We start from the raw sequence: 16411 nt of genomic DNA, 5'->3' as shown, positions 1-16411 counted from the left end.
GATATATTGATGTATAAATCATGTATGTAAGTTATTTGGGGCTTATGAACATTGATTCACTCATGGTGAAGGGTAAAACACAAATTTTGAACAGAAATTCAATTCAAGAAAGTTTTTAAATAAGGGATATTAATTATATTTGTAGTAAATTCAAGGCTGACTACCGATTCAAACCAGTTAAAAGTAGCGGTAAAATTAATTAGAATTTAAATTAAATAAGAAAATAAATTTAATAAAAATTCATACTATTTTGCTAAACTTTAAAATTTCCTAAAATGGCAACACATTGAATACTTAATTACTCAACCTTGGTTTTCTTTTAACACAGTTTTGTACAATTTTTCATAAAAATAGCATTAAAAAAGTCACACAGGTCCTACGAAAATTTAAAAAATTATTAATAAAATCCCCAAAAACATGTTTAAAATTATAAAAATCTATCAAAAATGAGTTTTAAGTGGTTTTTAATTGAAAAACGTTAAGAAAATCTGTGAAAATATGTTAATTTAAGCCAATTGAAAAAAAACAGACCTCAACTAACCCTAATAATGGGAAAAAATCTATAATACAATTTTAGAGTGTAACTAGAAAAAAAGGTAAAAGAAAATCTATGAAATTAATACCAAAAAAAGAGCAATTATTGTGAAAAATTTAAATTGTTTAAGCAAAAAAAGAATTAAGAATTATGTTGGCTGTTAATTAAAAAGATTTTCATTTAATTCAATGAAATATTTGTGTGAGTTTTTGAAGCAGAAGCAAGAAAAAGTTTAACACAAAAATAGTTGTGTATTTCTTGTTTTTTATACGTCGCTGCTGATACTTCTTCGTTTACTCTTGTCTTCTCCTTGTATTACTTCATTCATTGATTCTCTGTGTATATTTTTTTTTATACCCTTCAGCTTCGTGAGAAGGGTATATATAAGTTTGTCATTCCGTTTGTAATTTCTACATTTTTCATTTCCGACCCTATAAAGTATATATATTCTGGATCCTTATAGATAGCGGAGTCGATTAAGCCATGTCCGTCTGTCTGTCTGTCTGTCTGTCCGTCTGTCTGTCTGTCTGTCTGTTGAAATCAATTTTCTGAAGGCCCCAGATATCTCCGGGATCCAAATCTTCAACAATTCTGTCAGACATACTTTCGAGAATTTTGCTATTTAAAATCAGCAAAATCCGTCCATAAATAACGGAGATATGAGCAAAAATCCGAGACAACCTCTGAAAATTTCATCAAAAAACACAATGTATTGCATGCTTTGACAAAAAAACAACAAAACGTATGGTTGGATGTGCAAGCTATGCGTATTTTGTTTTTTTTGTGTTTTGTTTCTTTTGGCGTTGTTGTTGTTTTTTATACAACTAACCGTTTGTTTGGTTGTGTGGATGTGCAAGCTTTGCGTATTTTGTTTTTTTTTGTGTTTTGTTTCTTTTGGCGTTGTTGTTCTTTTTATACAATTAAACGTATGTTTGGTTGTGTGTTGGATTTTTTGACAAAAAATCAACAAATCGTATGTTTGAATGTGCATGCTTTGCGTATTTTGTTTTTCTTTTGTGTTTTGTTTCTTTTGGCGTTGTTGTTGTTTTTTATACAATTAAACGTATGTTTGGATGTGTGTTGGTTTCATTGCCTTGCGTATTTTGTTTTTGTTTTTTCTTTTGGTGTTCTGTTTCGTTTGGCGTTGTTGTTGTTTTTTGTGTTCTTGATAAATTTAGGATGCTGTACGCTGAAAGTGGGCAATGTACATACATATATACTAATTATAAAAAATAATAATGCATCCACAACAAAGGTGAAGGGTATATAAGATTCGGCATAGCCGAATATAGCACTCTTACTTGTTATTGTTGTATTTGCTCCATTGTTTTTTTTTTTTGGTGGGGGGAGAGATAGATGTCAAAAGAAAATAATACGGTGTTTTTTTAAGTGTTGCCATTAAATTCATGTAAGGAGTTTTATTTATCAAAATAGTTAACCATAATTTTATTAAGCAAACACTTAACTGCATAATAAAAGTTAAATATATATATTTTTTCTCTATAGATTGTAGCTAATTTACCCCTAGCTGAGTTATTTTTTTTTAAATATTTCTTGTTTAGGGTAACACTGCAACTTTACTTTCATTGTTGTTGCTGTATTAAAAAAAACAACAAAAAATCATCAGAGCATTAAAGAGTAAAACAAGAATATTAAGACAACAACAATGCACTATCATCAACTTCATTAAAACACAATTTAAGCAAAACGTTTTTTTGTTTTAAATTTATTGTCCTGTTTTCATTCATCCATTAATTGCACATTTTTACTTTTTCAATAAGAATTTATATAAAGTACCGAATTAAGTTATTGTTCTCTTTAATATGTGTGTAGTATGTACCTACATATTTTTTTATTTAACAAGTGTAATTGCTTTTGTTCGCTTTTCCTTTAGTTAATTGTTCCATTAATTAATTATAAGTTTTTTTTTCTGTTTGCTATAGTATGAATGATATCATGCAAATATTTTTAGGAAAATATTTTATTATGCAAAAAACAACAATGAAAATTGAGGAAAATATTTCCGAAACATAAACATTTCACAATTTTATTGTGGAATAAGAAAATATGTGTGAGTTTTATTATATTTTGATGGGAAAAATATGTTTCGCAAATAACACAGTGTCTATAAAAATGTGTTTAAATCAAATAAAAGATTCTCTTGTCTACACGAAAAACAAAATCAATCACAAACATATTTATGTCTGTCTGTTATCCAGTTAGAATATCAGACATAAAGAGACAATACGAAAAGCTTGGTATTATGAAGAGTCTTGCCAAAATCTGGAGTAGTTATAGAATATTTCATAATTTTTTAGATTAAATGTCATATAAATCATCAAGCAACTTGAATTATTACACAGTAAAATTTAACATATTTCCAGAATAAATTCAATTCTAAAATCACAAATAGAAAGTTCAAAATAATTACTATATTTTGCAAATAGTTCCCAGGAATTTTCTATACAAATCTCACAAATTATTATTCATCTCTAAATATTGGAAATATTGTCAGTAGAAACCTTCAATATTTTACAATAAATACATGCATTCATACATATAATGGAAAATCCATTAAATTTCTTCAACTCTTTTCATTTCTATTAAGTTTTAAATAAAATTTAAAGATAATAGCTATATTTTTGCTTCCCATTTCCTTTCTTTCAGATTTTAGATAGCGACACAAACTTTTTCTCCAAAGAAAACATAAAAATGGCTAAAACTATTTAAACAAATTTTAATACGAACTATTCGTTTTAAATTGAGCAAAAAAAAAAAAACCCAAAAAAAAGAAGTAAAATTAATATTTTAAAAGTCGCTGTGTATTAAGAAAAATGCCTTTATCTACCAGTACATCGGCTCAGCAATTGCGTCCATTAACACTGGCTGGACCAGAACGTGAACCAGTACAATTCACCGTAAATCTGGTAGGGGCACCAGCCGAGGTTGAGCAGCTAGTACAGCAAATAAAAACTGTTGCTGAACAGTTCCTATATCATTGGAAAACATTTCCCATTGGTAAGAAGTTTTGTTTGTTGGAATATTGAAATAAACATTGGCCTAGACATTGACATCACATAAATATTGACATAGGCTTTCACATTGATAATCTTGAACTGAACTAGAACTGAACTAGAACTGAACTAGAACTGAACTAGAACTGAACTAGAACTGAACTAGAACTGAACTAGAACTGAACTAGAACTGAACTAGAACTGAACTAGAACTGAACTAGAACTGAACTGAACTGAACTAGAACTGAACTAGAACTGAACTAGAACTGAACTAGAACTGAACTAGAACTGAACTAGAACTGAACTAGAACTGAACTAGAACTGAACTAGAACTGAACTAGAACTGAACTAGAACTGAACTAGAACTGAACTAGAACTGAACTAGAACTGAACTAGAACTGAACTAGAACTGAACTAGAACTGAACTAGAACTGAACTAGAACTGAACTAGAACTGAACTAGAACTGAACTAGAACTGAACTAGAACTGAACTAGAACTGAACTAGAACTGAACTAGAACTGAACTAGAACTGAACTAGAACTGAACTAGAACTGAACTAGAACTGAACTAGAACTGAACTAGAACTGAACTAGAACTGAACTAGAACTGAACTAGAACTGAACTAGAACTGAACTAGAACTGAACTAGAACTGAACTAGAACTGAACTAGAACTGAACTAGAACTGAACTAGAACTGAACTAGAACTGAACTAGAACTGAACTAGAACTGAACTAGAACTGAACTAGAACTGAACTAGAACTGAACTAGAACTGAACTAGAACTGAACTAGAACTGAACTAGAACTGAACTAGAACTGAACTAGAACTGAACTAGAACTGAACTAGAACTGAACTAGAACTGAACTAGAACTGAACTAGAACTGAACTAGAACTGAACTAGAACTGAACTAGAACTGAACTAGAACTGAACTAGAACTGAACTAGAACTGAACTAGAACTGAACTAGAACTGAACTAGAACTGAACTAGAACTGAACTAGAACTGAACTAGAACTGAACTAGAACTGAACTAGAACTGAACTAGAACTGAACTAGAACTGAACTAGAACTGAACTAGAACTGAACTAGAACTGAACTAGAACTGAACTAGAACTGAACTAGAACTGAACTAGAACTGAACTAGAACTGAACTAGAACTGAACTAGAACTGAACTAGAACTGAACTAGAACTGAACTAGAACTGAACTAGAACTGAACTAGAACTGAACTAGAACTGAACTAGAACTGAACTAGAACTGAACTAGAACTGAACTAGAACTGAACTAGAACTGAACTAGAACTGAACTAGAACTGAACTAGAACTGAACTGAACTAGAACTGAACTGAACTAGAACTGAACTAGAACTGAACTAGAACTGAACTAGAACTGAACTAGAACTGAACTAGAACTGAACTAGAACTGAACTAGAACTGAACTAGAACTGAACTAGAACTGAACTAGAACTGAACTAGAACTGAACTAGAACTGAACTAGAACTGAACTAGAACTGAACTAGAACTGAACTAGAACTGAACTAGAACTGAACTAGAATCTGAACTAGAATCTGAACTAGAATCTGAACTAGAACTGAACTAGAACTGAACTAGAATCTGAACTAGAATCTGAACTAGAATCTGAACTAGAATCTGAACTAGAATCTGATTTAGAATCAGAACTAGAATCTGAACTAGAACTGAACTAGAATCTGAACTAGAATCTGAATTAGAATCTGAACTAGAATCTGAATTAGAATCAGAACTAGAATCTAAACTAGAACTGAACTAGAATCTGAACTAGAATCTGAACTAGAATCTGAACTAGAATCTGAACTAGAACTGAACTAGAACTGAACTAGAACTGAACTAGAACTGAACTAGAATCTGAACTAGAATCTGAACTAGAACTGAACTAGAACTGAACTAGAACTGAACTAGAACTGAACTAGAACTGAACTAGAACTGAACTAGAACTGAACTAGAACTGAACTAGAACTGAACTAGAACTGAACTAGAACTGAACTAGAACTGAACTAGAACTGAACTAGAACTGAACTAGAACTGAACTAGAACTGAACTAGAACTGAACTAGAATCTGAACTAGAATCTGAACTAGAACTGAAGTAGAACTGAACTAGAACTGAACTAGAACTGAACTAGAACTGAACTAGAACTGAACTAGAACTGAACTAGAACTGAACTAGAACTGAACTAGAACTGAACTAGAACTGAACTAGAACTGAACTAGAACTGAACTAGAACTGAACTAGAACTGAACTAGAACTGAACTAGAACTGAACTAGAACTGAACTAGAACTGAACTTGAACTGAACTAGAACTGAACTAGAATCTGAACTAGAATCTGATTTAGAATCAGAACTAGAATCTGAACTAGAACTGAACTAGAATCTGAACTAGAATCTGAACTAGAATCTGAATTGGAATCAGAACTAGAATCTGAACTAGAACTGAACTAGAATCTGAACTAGACTCTAAACTAGAATAAAAACTAGAACTAGACATCGTTATTGACACTGACACTCACATAAACATTGACATAGACATGCACATTGACATAGTCTTGACATTCATATACATTGTCATAAATACAAATATTGTCTTAGGCAAAGTTTAAAATATTAGTTGTAATAGTTTTCTAATTTTGTTTTTATCTATTGCAGTTCTTCCTCAACCCCTTTCCGCAGCTGCTTTAACCCTAAGCAGTTCTGGCAATAATGGCTCCAATACGGTAGGCAATCGTAAACCCAGACCCATTAATTTAAGGGACTTATTTATAGCACCACCCTTTGATGAGCTCGATGCAGTGGCCTCAGATGGCACCGGTGATCCTCGGCGTCTTACGAATTCTCAATTAAAATCATTACGTGAAAATGGGTAAGCAATTCGAATATTATAAATTTTTAGGTTTTTATTAAATATTTAAAAGAAATTCTTAAAAAAAATATACATATTTAATTTTGATTAATATTATTTTGCCATTGTCTTTATTTATTTTATTTATTTATATTATTTTCTGCGTAATAAAAGCTAATAATAATCTCCAAAAGTAAAACAACATTTAAAAATTTATTTTGTCTTTGGGGATGTAATTTTCTTTGTTACTTTTGTTTCCTTTTTTTTTGATAAACCACAAGCAAATGTTTTCATATTTATTAGTTGTTTAACAAATTGCTCAATTTAATTTCAATGTTATTTTAATTATTCACTTCATATTATTATTGTTTGTTCACCTGCTGCATGTTTTGAATTAATCTCTAAACATCTCTCATTTTTTTATCTTTTCATTCAATTACCTTACCATTTGAATATTTTCCTTAGTTTAATATGTTTAAAAATTTATTAAATTTATTGTATTTATATACTACGTAGTAACTATAAATCATAATCTTCTACTTTGGCTATACAATTCACCCAAAACCAATCATTTTTTTTATATTGTTATATTTATATTTTAACGCATTAACCAAACAAATTAATCACCTCTAAAAAAAATTGAATAAAAATCGAAAACTTGAAATCTAAAACTAAAAAATAAAACAAAAACCAAAAGCTTACAAAAGGATAAATATGGAAAACCCAAGAAATTAACTTTGGAACAATTGGAAACCATACGTAAAAATGGGTAAATACATTCAACAATAATAAACTAATTTAATTTTTTTCTTTTCTTTTTGAATTTCAATTTTATTATTTTCTACATAATTTCTACAATATTTAAGATGTTTCTTTGTATTATATTAGTTTTAATTCGAATTATATTTATTGTGTTTTCATTAAGAAAGATATATATGTGTATAAATGTTGTAATATTGTGTGTTTTATTAAAAATGATTTAAGTAAATGTTGCTGATTTTAAAATATTTAAACATTAATATAATTTTAAAAGTCTTGAGTAAAGGAAAAAGACGTCCAATATCAAATACCCTGAGAGGACTAATATAATAGTAACAAATATAAAAATATATGAAAACTAAATGCAAATCTGATTAAATAAACTTAAATTATTGAAGAATATATAATTTTAGGTATTACAAAAACTTTCATTCAGTTTATGTAATAGTATTTCACTAACTAATAATGTATATTTCTAGTTATCAAACACTGCAGGCCTTATGACCCACTAGATCGGTCATCATTTTTAAAAATTCTGCATTAATCAATATTATTATTTTGCATGTTAATAGTAACTAAACATTTATTTACATTTCTAAAATTATGTATAATTAACAAAAATCAATACTCAATGTTTACCCTTTTTACGTTTTACATGTCTTTTACTTATTTTTTCACTTTCTAACAATTTGTATTTGTATAAATCACAAAAAAATATTAATAAATAACCCCTAACGTCCGCCTCCTAACATCATCAACCATCATTATCATGACCAAACATCATTAATTTAGTTCATTATTTTTTTTTTATTCTTTTATGTTAGCTTTAAATCCTTAACCCTAAAACACCCTAAAGTGTATTGTATTGGTGGCGCTCATAAACTTAAAGCTGGCTTAATTATATATTAAAAAAATCACAATTCGTTATATTTATATTATAGACTCTGATATATTAAGTGTGTCTGCATGTTAACATTGTAGTTTAGTTATAATAAAAAAATTATTTGTTTTTTTTTTTTGAATAATTTCTTATATAAATTGTTGCCTATTTCATTTCACAGAGAATTTAATGTGCCTAGTTTGCATTTCCCGGGCCAGGTTCATAAATGGCGTTTATCGCAGCTATTGCAAAAAGGCACTCTACGAGCTCACGATTCATTTTTAAGCGATTTAGCTTTGGCCGCCCGTTTTCTAGTGGTCACTGCTCGAGGCCGTATATTTTCTCATTTCTTTTCGGTATATCATGCTATACACGCTCTGTTGCATGGCCTAGTGAGGGTGGTCGATATGTTTATTGGTGTACCCGCTTTGTTGGCTCACAATTTGGATTATAAGATTAAGGAGGAAAGATGTCGTTTCCTCATAGCGGAACTAGTGTGCAGGGTAAGTGGAGGGGATGATTTTTAATAAATCTATTAAAACGTTTTAGTTCAGGTTCTAATTCGGATTCCAGTGAAAAATTTAATTGAATCAGTTCTAGTTCGATTTTTATTATTTAGAGAAAAATTATGTTTTTGTAGAAAAAATTAATTTTTAGTGAAAAATTTAATTGTTATTCAGTTCTAGTTCTAGTTCAGCTCTAGTTCAGTTCTAGTTCAGTTCTAGTTCAGTTCTAGTTCAGTTCTAGTTCAGTTCTAGTTCAGTTCTAGTTCAGTTCTAGTTCAGTTCTAGTTCAGTTCTAGTTCAGTTCTAGTTCAGTTCTAGTTCAGTTCTAGTTCAGTTCTAGTTCAGTTCTAGTTCAGTTCTAGTTCAGTTCTAGTTCAGTTCTAGTTCAGTTCTAGTTCAGTTCTAGTTCAGTTCTAGTTCAGTTCTAGTTCAGTTCTAGTTCAGTTCTAGTTCAGTTCTAGTTCAGTTCTAGTTCAGTTCTAGTTCAGTTCTAGTTCAGTTCTAGTTCAGTTCTAGTTCAGTTCTAGTTCAGTTCTAGTTCAGTTCTAGTTCAGTTCTAGTTCAGTTCTAGTTCAGTTCTAGTTCAGTTCTAGTTCAGTTCTAGTTCAGTTCTAGTTCAGTTCTAGTTCAGTTCTAGTTCAGTTCTAGTTCAGTTCTAGTTCAGTTCTAGTTCAGTTCTAGTTCAGTTCTAGTTCAGTTCTAGTTCAGTTCTAGTTCAGTTCTAGTTCAGTTCTAGTTCAGTTCTAGTTCAGTTCTAGTTCAGTTCTAGTTCAGTTCTAGTTCAGTTCTAGTTCAGTTCTAGTTCAGTTCTAGTTCAGTTCTAGTTCAGTTCTAGTTCAGTTCTAGTTCAGTTCTAGTTCAGTTCTAGTTCAGTTCTAGTTCAGTTCTAGTTCAGTTCTAGTTCAGTTCTAGTTCAGTTCTAGTTCAGTTCTAGTTCAGTTCTAGTTCAGTTCTAGTTCAGTTCTAGTTCAGTTCTAGTTTTAGTTCAGTTCTAGTTTTAGTTCAGTTCTAGTTTTAGTTCAGTTCTAGTTTTAGTTCAGTTCTAGTTCAGTTCTAGTTTTAGTTCAGTTCTAGTTTTAGTTCTAGTTTTAGTTCAGTTCTAGTTTTAGTTCAGTTCTAGTTTTAGTTCAGTTCTAGTTTTAGTTCAGATTCTAGTTCAGTTCTAGTTCAGTTCTAGTTCAGTTCTAGTTCAGTTCTAGTTCAGTTCTAGTTCAGATTCTAGTTCAGATTCTAGTTCAGATTCTAGTTCAGATTCTAGTTCAGATTCTAGTTCAGATTCTAGTTCAGATTCTAGTTCAGATTCTAGTTCAGATTCTAGTTCAGATTCTAGTTCAGATTCTAGTTCAGATTCTAGTTCAGATTCTAGTTCAGATTCTAGTTCGATTTTTATTTTGATTATTTGGGGAGAAATTATGTAAAAATTTAATTTTTAATGAAACAAATTTTTATTGAAAAATTTGTTGGTGAAAAATTTAATTTGGAGTAAAAATTTGAAATTTCTAGTTTAGATTCTACTTCTAGTTCAGATTATAGATCAGATTTTAGTTCGATTTTTATTATTTAGAGAAAATTTTAATTTTTAGTGAAAAATTTAATTTTTAGTAAAAAAGGAATTTTGAATGAAAACTTGAGTTTTAATGAAAAATTGAATTTTTAATGAAAAATTTAATTTTTATTTAAAAATTTAATTTCGAGAGAAAAGTTTAATTTTTAGTGAAAAATTTAATTTTGAGTAAAAATTTTAAATTTAAATTTTTTTGTATTTATTTCACACTTTCTTCATTTTCTTCCTTCCAGTCCGAATTTGAAGACTGCTTGGATGGTTTATGCTCTTATGTCCGCAAAATGTTAAGACGTGCCACCATGGAGAAATTTGATTTCAATAGTTGCGAGGTCTCACAGCCAGTGCCATATCTCTTCCTAACACCCAAAGGACAAGAAATCGATCTACGACTTTTTTGTCGCGATGTAATGCGCAAAGCTTTGCCCATACTAATTGGCATACTGGAGAGAGAAACGCGCGGTTGGTTTCTACACTTCCGCGAACGTTTAATAGCCGAATTGAGAGCTAAAAAGTTGACGGACAAAGAAATCGAAGAGGAAGTTAATGAGGCTGTAATGAAAGAGTACCTACAACGGGTATACACTTCAATATTATCCAATCCAAAGTTGGCCGAACTCGGCGACGGTATACCCGAGTTATTAGTGCAGCAGGCCCAGTCGGTGGTGATTATGTACAAGGCAGTGGATAAGGTACAAAAGGATATTAAACGCTCGCGTGAAGATCATCAGAAATGTTTATCGAATGATCACTCGGTGTTGTCGCGGGTAGCACCCTGGTTGCGTTCGAAATTGAGGCATGCCGAGGAAAGTAAACTGTCCAAGTCATCCTGGTCGGCCCATGAGGAAGCCTTGAAAATGAGCACCAAACATAATCTACATCAAACTGCCTACTTTTTGGGACGTGATCTGGCCTTTATGAAAGAACGTGAACCGGTGTTGCTGAAGGAGTTGAAAAATGCCAAAACGCCCACTCGTAGTTTTCAATGGGCCTGTCGCATATGGTCGCCCAAATCTTGGATTATACGTAGAAATTTCCAAGGTCAATCGGATGTTATACCCACGGTCATTAGTCAACAGGCCACTTCCATAGTAACGCCCCGATCAGATCCTAGTCAGCCAGTATTTTTAGTGGAAAAGGAAATTGTGCGTACTACCAGCACCAGATGGCCTTTCTGGCGTTTATTGAATTTGATGCAGCGCACTTGGTGTTGGACCTGGAATATGATGTTTCTGTTGGGCATTTTGGTGCCCTGGTGTAGTCCCTTAAGTTTAAGAGCCCTGTTCTGTGTTAAGCCTTTCATGCCAGACCTAGAGTTGTCACAAATCAATGGCACCCTTTTTCCGCGCAAGACAAGCATAACACAGACTATGGCCTCACGGCTAATAGAGCTCTGGCGTCACATATCAAAATCAAGAACGCATTTTGAGACCGAACCGGATACGGGTAGGTTTTATATTAAAAATATATTGTTAAAAACGAAAGTAATTTGTGTTGATTTTGTATTAAAGGTTTTATAGGCAAAGGTTTTACGCGCAATTTAAATCGTGTTTGGAATTATTTTGTCAAAGGTTTTCTGGGCACTGTGGTTATATTGTTTGCCTTTCCCTTACTGTGCTTGGCCTGTAGTTTGCTTAGCATTATATTGGCCTTGACAGCACCCTTTTGGATTCCCATCTTCACCATTTTGTTACATCTTTATATGATATTAATTTATGACCTGGACTCGCCGGACAATGCGCGCAATCGTTATTGTATTTTATTGGAGGCAATAATATGGAATATTTTCATACAAGGCTGTATACAACCCATTGCGGCAGTATTGGTGGCCAGTATATTGTGTCCCTTGGTTTCCGGTCTGATATTAATAGGTAAGTAACTGAAAGATTTAATTAATGTTAAATATTTGTAATAAATTTGTTTATTTTTGAACTTAAAGTTGGTGTAGTGCGTTATTCTTTGCGTTTGCTGTGGGATTCTCTTACTTTTCATTTGTTTATTAAAAAATGTGGCCGCATACCCGCTTCCGATAGTTTGGCTGTTAGACGTATAGCTGGTCCTGGCTTGGCTCTCGACTATTACTTTATCATTAGACCGGAACAAGCTTTGGCGGCTTTTGAAGCTAAAATGGAATTGGATGAATTGCAAGCGTATCAACATGCCATGGAACGTATAATACTACAGCCACAAAAGGATTTCTCCCAATTTGTAGAGGCTTGTTTTGGACCCTTCTCGGCACAGCTATCGAAAACCGGACCCTATTTGTCTTTGGATCGTGAGGCCCAAGACTTGATGACCACATTGCATGAGAAATTGGAGAAAAGAAGGCGAGAATTGCAAACCGCCTTGACCACTCAAGTCAAGACAAGAATAAAACTTAATACCAAGGAATTAAAGGTAACTTCAACTAACATTTAGCAACAAATACCTAATTAACCTTATATTATGTTAACCCTATTCAGATTGCCATACAACTTGCCGCCCATATATTGGAGAAATACTATCCGTCGCATATTATAGCTAGGTTATCCATAAGTGAGGATGAATTTTGGGATAATAAGGTAGGGAATTTGTTAAACATATGTCTTTTATTATATAAAACGTAAATATAATTTTACAATATTTTAGGGCTTAACGGTTAATGATTGGCCCGGTTTAGCTGGCCTTATCTATACCGAAGTATTTAGCTTAGATTTTCTAACACCTCTTATGGAAAACGATACTCACTTCAAATTGGAACCACATCCCACTTTGGATTTGACACGTTACACCGAAATGGTACAAAATGCCACGGATGTTATTGGCTCCAAGGGCTTAGATCTCCTGGGCAATGTGTATGCTCCGCGTGGTAATGTACAAGTGCATTTACCATTTTTGGAAGTGACCGCCTTTAATCCTAGATCTAGAATAACTTTAACTTTCAGAAAACCAGATAAACGGTAAGAAATTTGAATTTAATTTTTTTATAGAAAATCTTTCATTTGGAAAACTTTTCTATAGAAAATCTTTCATTTCTATATAAAATATTTCACTGGAAAGACTTTCCTATAGAAAATCTCACTGTTTTCTATAGAAAATCTTTCACTGGATATCCTTTTCTATAGATAAACATTCACTGGAAAGACTTTTCTATAGAAAAACGTTCAATGGAAAGACTTTTCTATAGAAAAACTTTCACTGGAAAGACTTTTCTATAGAAAAACTTTCACTGGAAAGACTTTTCTATAGAAAAACTTTCACTGGAAAGACTTTTCTATAGAAAAACTTTCACTGGAAAGACTTTTCTATAGAAAAACTTTCACTGGAAAGACTTTTCTATAGAAAAACTTTCACTGGAAAGACTTTTCTATAAAAAAACTTTCACTGGAAAGACTTTTCTATAAAAAAACTTTGACTGGAAAGACTTCTATAAAAAAACTTTCACTTTAAAGACTTTTCTATATAAAAACTTTCACTGGAAAGACTTTTCTATAAAAAACTTTCACTGGAAAGATTTTTCAATAAAAAAACTTTCACTGGAAAGACTTTTCTATAATAAAACTTTCACTGGAAAGACTTTTCTATAGAAAAACTTTCAATGGAAAGACTTTTCTATAGAAAAACTTTCAATGGAAAGACTTTTCTATAGAAAAACTTTCAATGGAAAGACTTTTCTATAGAAAAACTTTCAATGGAAAGACTTTTTTATAGAAAAACTTTCACTGGAAAGACTTCTATAGAAAAACTTTCACTGGAAAGACTTTTCTATAGAAAATCTTTCACTGGAAAGACTTTTCTATAGAAAATCTTTCACTGGAAAGACTTTTCTATAGAAAATCTTTCACTGGAAAGACTTTTCTATAGAAAATCTTTCACTGGAAAGACTTTTCTATAGAAAATCTTTCACTGGAAAGACTTTTCTATAGAAAATCTTTCACTGGAAAGACTTTTCTATAGAAAATCTTTCACTGGAAAGACTTTTCTATAGAAAATCTTTCACTGGAAAGACTTTTCTATAGAAAATCTTTCACTGGAAAGACTTTTCTATAGAAAATCTTTCACTGAAAAGACTTTTCTATAGAAAATCTTTCACTGGAAAGACTTTTCTATAGAAAATCTTTCACTGGAAAGACTTTTCTATAGAAAATCTTTCACTGGAAAGACTTTTCTATAGAAAATCTTTCACTGGAAAGACTTTTCTATAGAAAATCTTTCACTGAAAAGACTTTTCTATAGAAAATCTTTCACTGGAAAGACTTTTCTATAGAAAATCTTTCACTGAAAAGACTTTTCTATAGAAAATCTTTCACTGAAAAGACTTTTCTATAGAAAATCTTTCACTGGAATGACTATTCTATAGAAAATCTTTCACTGGAATGACTATTCTATAGAAAAACTTTCACTGGAATGACTATTCTATAGAAAAACTTTCACTGGAATGACTATTCTATAGAAAAACTTTCACTGGAATGACTATTCTATAGAAAAACTTTCACTGGAAAGATTTTTCTATAGAAAAACTTTCACTGGAAAGACTTTTCCATAGAAAATCTTTCACTGGATAGACTTTTCCATAGAAAATCTTTCACTGGATAGACTTTTCCATAGAAAATCTTTTGTTTGAAAGTGTTTTCTATGGAAAATCTTTTATTTGAAAATGCTTTCTAATAATATTTTCCCTTGTTTTTTTGGTTAATTATTAAAGGGACATTTCCGTTGGTTTGACCACACCTCGCGTTCGTGCCCATCGTGCTGCCCAGCAAACAAAAACTCCCGATACTCATAAACCCTGGCGTCCCTGGAAAAAGAAGTCGGACGACAAAAGTTTATCGGAAAAGTTATTGATACCATTGCCGGTACCACATCCTGTACATATAGCGATTAATATCTTCAATCGTGATGCTGAACATCCCATACCTTTAGACTCGGAACTGGTGTGGGAGATATTAAAATCCATAGAAGATTGCCAAAGTGGTGATGCAATGGTGGGTTTTAATTAGAAACGAAACATGAATAGAATTTTGATAATTTTCTTCTTTTTTTGAAACAGGCTGTAGCTCAAACAGTTTCACGTTATCGTGGAGCAGTTACAGAGTCCAGTAATGATTCGCTGGCATCCAGCAGTAGTTTGGGTAGTACAAGAGAATCGGGTGGTTCGGCCACAGGTTCGGGTTCTGGTATTGCCAATGGCAACAACACCGAAACATTGCCTTGTGTAAATCGAGAGGTATGATTAATTTGTTTATTAAGATTTCTTAGAAGAATATGTGTTTGTATGATTGTGTTTTAGGTTTGCACTCAAGTTAAAGTGGCCGAAGAACAACCACCCAGTTCTGGTTTCCATTGGACCCTAAGTAATTGGGGTGCAGCACAAACTGCCCGCAGGCGTACCAATTCCAATGTACGTGTAGATTTAGCCAGTCCTGAGGATATTTCCTTGGATACCGACAGTTCCAGAGCTGTTTTCAATCCCTATGGAACAACTGTCTAAGACAACATGCTCTGCTCTCATTCATAACCAACATAACACCACATACACACACAACACTCTACACACACACACCCTCTTTAAGAAAACAATGTTATACAATGGTAAATTGCTTTTTTATTAACTTTTTATTAGATAAAACAAAACAAAACCAAGTGAAGAAATATTTTATAAGAACCTCCTCTATAAACAAAAACTAACACTTTTTATGTGTTATAAAAATCACAAACAAAACAAAACAACATCAATATTATGTATGTTATAATTAAAATTATAACTCAAAACAAATTAAGTCATTAACTCGAACAATTCTAAAAAAAAAACCAACAAACAAACAAAGAACAAAATCAAGAAATCAAACTACTTTAATCTATATTCTCATATACATACTATATACACAACCATAAACATCTAGATATCTCTAGACTATATATAAATATATTTCCATTTATAAATTTACATACCTACATAGATACATAAATAGATATTTTACAAAATATACCCATTAAATACATAAAAAAATAGATACATTTACATACATACCTACATATAAATGTATTGAAACTAATCTCCAATTCCTTATTTAGTTATTTGCCTGTTTCCAAATATGTATTATCTCTTTTTAAACTCATTATGTATCCAACACTAGAGAAATATCCATGTTGATATTTCCATGCCTTCTTCTTTTAAGAAACTTTAGTTCCCTTTGTTATTTTTTTTTTTACATATTTACCATATTTTAATCTAGTCGTTCTTACAAATTATATTAAACAAAAAAATGCAAAAGTAATTAACACATTTTACTTTTTAAGCTAAAA

At 31.6% G+C, this 16411-nt stretch overlaps 1 protein-coding gene across 2 annotated transcripts; it reads left to right on the top strand.

The window, feature by feature from the left end:
* The first annotated feature begins 341 nt into the window (after positions 1-341).
* LOC135949545 (uncharacterized) lies at positions 342-15789 on the top strand. Of its 2 annotated transcripts, XM_065499136.1 has the most exons (13): positions 342-596; positions 3203-3553; positions 6228-6441; positions 7118-7189; positions 8241-8562; positions 10363-11572; positions 11638-11997; positions 12066-12523; positions 12589-12687; positions 12755-13065; positions 14811-15090; positions 15156-15332; positions 15396-15789. In XM_065499136.1, exons 2-13 carry the CDS (start codon positions 3370-3372, stop codon positions 15594-15596), a joined length of 3888 nt encoding a protein of 1295 aa, XP_065355208.1. In that variant the 5' UTR covers positions 342-596; positions 3203-3369; the 3' UTR covers positions 15597-15789. The 2 variants fall into 2 exon arrangements, with proteins under 2 accessions (XP_065355208.1, XP_065355209.1); XM_065499137.1 differs by lacking the exon at positions 7118-7189.
* Positions 15790-16411: the final 622 nt, after the last annotated feature.

This window comes from Calliphora vicina, chromosome 1 (assembly GCF_958450345.1).
Source record: "Calliphora vicina chromosome 1, idCalVici1.1, whole genome shotgun sequence".
NCBI lineage: Eukaryota > Metazoa > Arthropoda > Insecta > Diptera > Calliphoridae > Calliphora > Calliphora vicina.
The sequence above is the reverse complement of the archived record's forward strand: the minus strand, read 5'-3'. Positions and strand labels throughout refer to the sequence as shown.

Coding starts and splice junctions, on each gene's coding strand:
- LOC135949545 (XM_065499136.1), top strand. CDS start 3,370: ATGCCTTTATCTACCAGTACATCGGCTCAGCAATTGCGTCCATTAACA. Junction 6,442..7,117: donor AAATCATTACGTGAAAATGG/GTAAGCAATTCG, acceptor AAAAACCAAAAG/CTTACAAAAGGATAAATATG. Junction 13,066..14,810: donor TTCAGAAAACCAGATAAACG/GTAAGAAATTTG, acceptor TAATTATTAAAG/GGACATTTCCGTTGGTTTGA.